Source organism: Squalius cephalus (genome assembly GCF_949319135.1).
Source record: "Squalius cephalus genome assembly, chromosome: 2".
Classification (NCBI taxonomy): domain Eukaryota; kingdom Metazoa; phylum Chordata; class Actinopteri; order Cypriniformes; family Leuciscidae; genus Squalius; species Squalius cephalus.
The window spans coordinates 1,595,178-1,602,005 of record NC_137123.1 but is presented as its reverse complement, the minus strand read 5'-3'; the positions used below and the strand labels follow the sequence as shown (position 1 = coordinate 1,602,005).

At 48.1% G+C, this 6,828-nt stretch overlaps 1 protein-coding gene across 1 annotated transcript; it reads left to right on the top strand.

Moving 5' to 3' along the window:
- Nucleotides 1-715: 715 nt before the first annotated feature.
- Nucleotides 716-2,564, top strand: LOC307154394 (NLR family CARD domain-containing protein 3-like; the record flags this gene model as incomplete). The annotated part of the gene is made up of 1 exon (XM_079864311.1): nt 716-2,564. The coding sequence occupies exon 1, from the start codon at nt 801-803 to the stop codon at nt 2,562-2,564; it is 1,764 nt and encodes a 587-aa protein (XP_079720437.1). The 5' UTR covers nt 716-800.
- Nucleotides 2,565-6,828: the final 4,264 nt, after the last annotated feature.

Genomic DNA, 6,828 nt, shown 5'->3' with positions numbered 1-6,828 from the left:
ATGAGGGAACAACCAGTGATACCCTTGGTAGTACCATCAAATGATAGCCTATAGCGATGTCATCAGGATATACATACACACCGGTAGGCAGTGGCCCACCTTACCGGGTGACCACATCGTGGTCCACCAGAATTTATAGTTTACCCACCTCTTTTTTTACCACTACACCACTGATCAAAACCGAATATGTTCATCAGTGGTTACAGTATATCAAGCAGGGACACGTTTGTGTGCATTTCGTTTTGTGATATCACCGGAACGAATAGAGAGTCTCCGCAACAGTGATAGATTGAAGAGTGTGTCCGAGTGAAGACTGTGCGCGAGCCACAAGAGAACACTATCCATATATTGTATCTATGCAACTGATGGCAGCGGCAACGAGCGCTCAGCTTGATTTAAAAAAACAACAAATTTTAGCGCTAGATCGTCTCTTATTTAATAATGAACTAAATTAATGCTCTGCTAGTCAACTGGAGATGTTTTATTTATTTGTATTAGGTACATCATAATGTTTCAAAAAGTGGTGGGGACATGTCTTACCCGTCCCACCCGCAAATTACGCCTATGACTACATGGTTTAAATTTAGATTTTATTTATACATTAAAATCCTTTATTTTACATAATGTTTAAATCTGTTTGTTGTTGTTGTTTCAGCAGAACAGATAGAGGACGAATAATCTCTCGAGAAGCCGCCTCAGGCTTATGTCTGAACAACACAACCATTACTGCGTCCCTGAACAGACATGATCAACCAGTGAATGATGAACTACAGAGAGTCAAACACAGACACAAAGCCAGCATGAAGAACAAGTTTGAGAGATTATTTGAGGGACTGAAACTCCAAGAGAATGAAACCCTCCTGAACAGGATCTACACACAGCTCTACATCATAGAGGGAGAGAGAGAAGGAGTGAATGAAGAACATGAGGTTTTACAGATGGAGAAAACAGCCAGAACACAACACTCACAAGACACTCCAATCTACTGCAATGACATCTTTAAAGCCTCTCCTGAACCAGGACACGAGGAGAAAGAGCAGATCAAGACTGTTCTCACTAAAGGCATCGCTGGAATCGGGAAAACCGTCTCTGTGCAGAAGTTCATTCTGGACTGGGCCGAGGGAAAAGACAATCAGGATGTAGATTTCATGTTTGTGCTTCCATTTCGAGAGCTGAACTTGATCCGAGATCATCAGTACAGTCTTCACAGACTTCTGCTGGACTTTCATCCTGAACTTCAAGATCTGGACTCAAAGATTTATGAGGAGAGTAAAGTTGTGTTCATCTTTGATGGTCTGGATGAAAGCAGAATCACACTGATGTTTTCAGACGCTCAGGAAGTTTCTGATGTGACTGAGACTTCATCAGTGGGTGTGTTGATGTCAAAGCTCATGAAAGGAGATCTGCTTCCCTCGGCTCTCATCTGGATCACCTCCAGACCAGCAGCAGCCAATCAGATCCCCTCCAAATACATCCACCGTCTGACAGAGATTCAGGGATTCAATGAGCCTCAGAAGGAGGAATATTTCAGGAAGAGAATCAGTGATGAGCATCAAGCCAGCAGAATCATCTCACACATCAGAAGAGCAAGAAGCCTCCACATCATGTGCCACATACCAGTCTTCTGCTGGATCTCCTCCACTGTGCTTCAGAAGCTCCTGGAAGAAGATCTGAGTGCAGAAATCCCTCAAACTCTGACTGAAATGTACATCCACTTCCTGCTGATTCAGATCAACATGAGGAATCAGAAGTATGAAGAGAGAGATCCAGAGAAACTCCTGCAGTCCAACAGAGAAGTGATTGTGAAACTTGCTGGAGTGGCTTTCCATCAGCTGATGAAGGGCAATGTGATGTTCTATAAGGGGGACCTGATTGAGAGCGGCATAGACGTCACTGACGCCTCAGTGCATTCTGGGATTTGCACTGAGATCTTTAAGGAGGAATCTGTGATTCATCAGAGGAAAGTCTACAGCTTCATTCATCTGAGCGTTCAGGAGTTTCTCGCTGCTTTCTATGTGTTTTACTGTTATTTAATGAAGAACAAGGAACCACTGCAGCTTCTGTGTGAATTCAGGTCTGATGAAGCCTCTCTGTATGATCTACTAACATCAGCAGTAAATAAAGCCCTCAGGAGTGAGAATGGACGGCTGGATCTGTTCCTGCGGTTCCTGCTGGGCGTCTCACTGGAGTCAAATCAGAGACTCTTACAGGATCTACTGACACACACAGAGAACAGCTCAGAGAGCATCAGGAGAACCACACAGTTCATTAAAGACCAGATCAAAGATCCATATGCTTATCTCTCAGCTGATCAATCCATCAATCTGTTCCTCTGTCTGCTGGAAGTGAAAGATCAGACTCTGTCCAGAGAGATTCAGGAGTTTGTGAAATCAGACAAACACTCAGAGGAGTTTCTCTCTCCGTCTCAATGCTCAACAATCTCCTACATGCTTCAGATCTCAGAGGAGCCGCTGGATGAGCTGAACACCATGAAATACAACACATCAGCTGAGGGGAGAAGAAGACTGGTACCAGCTGTGGTCAACTGCAGAAAAGCTCTGTGAGTATTTAATCATTAATAGCTAAAGAATCCTTTTTAATAATGCATCTTACATATTTACAGGGGTCATGACATGGAGTTTTACATTATTTATTATATTCCCTGAGGTTCACTCATACTAGGGGAGCCAAACTCAGTTCCCTAGAGCACAGGTTTCCAAACCCTGGGTCGCCAGGATGATTTAAGGAGAATGGAGTTACATTTAAAATAAAATAAAAATAATAATTTGTTTTCATAAAGTCATAGTTGTCACGCTCGGAGGGAAGAGAGAGAGAGATGTAAATGAACTTAAAGATGTTTTTAATAATAAACTCAAAACAGAAAGGTTTCATTCAGAACATAAATCACATCATAAGAAATAATGCAAAAGCAAACATAAAACAGGAACCAACTTAACTTGTAGACAAACAGAACGGCGGGAAGACTGGTAGATAATACTGTGGTCGAAGAGAGTAGTTTGAGTCCAGTGTCTAACGAGTAGATCTGACAGTGTTCTGGTGAAAGTGCTGTGTATATATGGAGGTGCGTTGATGAGGAGCGGCAGGTGCAGGTGATCAGAAGGCGGGTGATTGGGAACGAGTGGGCGTGGTGATGGAACCTGACGGTCCGGATGTGTTGCTGACAGTACCCCCTCCTCCACGGGCAGCTCCCGATGCCCGGGAACGACGGTGAGGGCGGCCGCGAGGTCTGGGAGCAGGACGATCCGGATGTTGTTGATGATAGTCCGAGAGTAGAGATGGATCGAGAATGTCATTGCGAGGAACCCAGGACCGTTCCTCGGGACCGTAGCCCTCCCAGTCCACGAGGTACTCAAGCAAGCCCCCTCGCCGCCGAGAGTCCAGGATCTCCCGGACAGAGTAGACCGAAGGGTCCTCCTGGACCTCCGGAGGAGGAGGCACCTCGGCACCGCCAGGTTCTGTGGAGGGAGTAAGAGGAGGGTTAGTGGCAGGTTTGAGTAGGGAGACATGGAATATAGGGTGAATACGGTAGTGTGCAGGGAGCTGGAGCTGGTAGGTGACGGGGTTGATTTGCCTCTGGATGGGGAACGGTCCGATGTAACGGGGGCTGAGTTTCCTACAGGGCAGTCGGAGGCGGATGTCCTTCGTGGAGAGCCACACTAGCTCTCCAGGTTGGAAGGTGGGAGCTGGACGACGTCGGACATCCGCGAAGGTCTTATGTCTCCGAACTGCTTGCTGTAGGTGAACATGGGCCGAGTCCCAGACCCTCTCACTTTCCCGGAACCAGTGGTCGACGGCTGGGATGTTGGAGGGCTCTTCCGACCAGGGAAACAGAGAGGGTTGATAGCCTAGTACACACTGAAAGGGAGTTAGTCCAGTAGTGGATTGTTTCAGAGAGTTTTGGGCATATTCGGCCCAGGGAAGGTAACGGCTCCAGTCATGCTGGTCGGAAGAGCAATAGGCCCGGAGGAACCGTCCGAGTTCTTGTATCTTCCGCTCAGTCTGGCCGTTAGTTTGAGGGTGGTAGCCCGAAGATAGACTGATGGATACCTGAAGTTTTTTGAAGAATGCATGCCATACCCGGGAGATGAACTGTGGTCCCCGGTCCGACACAATGTCTTCAGGTAGGCCGAAATAGCGAAAGACAGACTGGAAGAGAGTTTCTGCGGTTTCCATAGCCGTGGGCAATCCCTTGAGGGGAACAAATCTACACGACTTGGAGAACCGGTCTACGATGACTAGAATGCAGGTGAAATTGTTGGATGATGGTAGATCGTGACGAAGTCAACGCCAATGTGGGACTAGGGACGGGCAGGTATGGGTAGTGGCCGGAGTTTTCCTTGCGGTAACTGTCGTGGAGTGTTGGTCATGGCACAGACTGAGCAGGCACGGACATGTTGGGTAACCTCACGGGCCATCCTGGGCCACCAGTACCGGGAGCGAAGAAGTGAGAGGGTCCGCTTGCTGCCTGGATGTCCAGAGCCCGGAGAGGAGTGGATGGAGTCCAGAAGGGAGGAGCGCATGGAGGAAGGGACGTACTGTTTTTCTCTTCTGGACCTCCCAGCGGAACTGGCTCTCGGGATATGGCTTCCTGGAGTTGTTGGTCCAAGTTCCACACGATGGGGTTGAGGAAGAGCTCTGGAGGAAGGATAGGATCCGGAGATTGGCTGCGGGTCTGGCTGGTAGATACGGGATAATGCGTCCGCCTTCAGGTTCTTGTGGCCTGGACGGTAGGTGATGGTGAAACAGAACCTGGAGAAGAACAGGGCCCACCGAGCCTGGCGAGGATTCAGCCGCTTGGCCTCTCGGATGTATTCCAGGTTTCGGTGGTCGGTGATGACGCTGAAAGGGTGTGTAGCTCCCTCGAGCCAATGCCTCCATTCCTCCAGAGCTAGCTTAATGGCCAGGAGTTCCCGATTGCCGATGTCGTAGTTCTGTTCCGCTGGGGAAAACTTCCGGGAAAAGAAGGCACATGGATGGAGTTTGGGAGGCTCTCCGGAGTATTGTGAGAGTACGGCTCCAGCCCCGACGGTGGACGCATCTACTTCCACGATGAAGGGTTTGGTAGGATCTGGAAGGATGAGGGCCGGAGCCGTACAGAAGGCATTTTTGAGTGAGGTGAAGGCTTGGATGGCATCAGGAGTCCAGGTGAGGGTCTTGGGTTTGCCCTTAAGCAGGTTGGTGAGGCTGGCTGAATGAAGGCTGAACTGGTGGATGAAGCGGCGATAGAAGTTCGCGAATCTGAGAAAGCGCTGAAGCTCCTTAACTGAGGTGGGTTGGGGCCAGTCCCTGATGGCTGCGACCTTGTCCGTGTCCATGCTGATCCCAGCTGGGCTGATGACGTAGCCGAGGAACTGGATGGTGGTTTGGTGGAACTCGCACTTCTCAGCCTTGAGGTACAGGTGGTGGTGTCTCAGCTTCGAGAGGACCTGCGTAACGTGGTGGCGATGGTCGGCCAGGTTCCGAGAGTAGATGAGGATGTCGTCGATGTAGACGATGACGAAACGGTGGAGGAACTCTCGGAACACCTCGTTCATGAAGCCCTGGAAGACAGAAGGCGCGTTGACCAGGCCATAGGGCATGACCCGGTAATGGTAGTGGCCAGTAGGGGTGATGAAGGCGGTCTTCCATTCGTCCCCAGGGCGGATACGAACGAGGTTGTAGGCGCTACGCAGGTCCAGCTTGGAGAAGATGCGAGCTCCACGCAGTTCATCTAGGGCAGCTGGGACCAACGGCAGGGGGTATGGAAATTTGACCGTCTGGGAATTCAGGACACGGTAGTCAATACAAGGTCGCAGACCTCCGTCCTTCTTCCCCACGAAGAAGAAACTGGAGGCGGCTGGCGAGGTAGATGGCACGATGAAACCTTGGTGGAGAGCCTCCTTAACCCACTGAGGTCGGCTATCGCGCCGGCGCGATAGGCTCGTTTTTTTCCGTATGAGTGCAAAATAAAAATAAAATAAAAATATTACTTTTTATCTTATATGCTTGTGTTGTACATCAATCGATCCTGTTTAGTGTGTATTATTTTTGTGTATGCTCATAATAAAAACAAAGTGTTGTGCTTTTCGCCAAATAAAGAAAAATAAACATGATGCGAGTTCTGCCTACTCTCCGTCAGTGAAGTCAATTCTGAAACGCGTCCGAAAATGAACTGTAACTCAGCGAATACTCAGTCAAACAGGCATACAGTCACACAGGCATGAAGCTTGAATTCTCTACTTTTAAATGAAGTAATTTTTATAAAAAACAAATATTCACAGTTTATGTAATATGTATGCAAAGAGAGAGATGTCAGTCGTTCTCATCTCAGCTAATTAAGTTTTAATGTGCTCCGCCCACGGAGAGCGCGCGCTATTCAAACGCAAATGTGAGGCGATCCAAACAAACCTGTGAAACGCCCACATCAGCTGGATAACACGCGCGAGTTCACTTTCAGACTTATGTACTTTACGATGCTGTGAGGAATAATACTATCTTGATAATAATCCTGCAAAAAATTTACCTCAGAAGTTCTGGAAGTATCATTTCGAGGAGCAAACGGATCCCGCTGAGGAATTAGGTCAGTTCTGTTTGCTTTGTTCTAATCGGAATGAATGAACGCAAAGATGCGTGCTGTTGTGGAGCTACTACAGCTGGCAAAAATACTGTTTAAATATGAATCGCGTTTCTGTGTATTGGAATGAACGAACGAACGCACAGATGCGTGCTGTTGTGGAGCTACTACAGCTGGCAAAAATACTGTTTAAATATGAATCGCGTTTCTATGAATGAATGAACGCACAGATGCGCGCTGTTGTGGAGCTACTA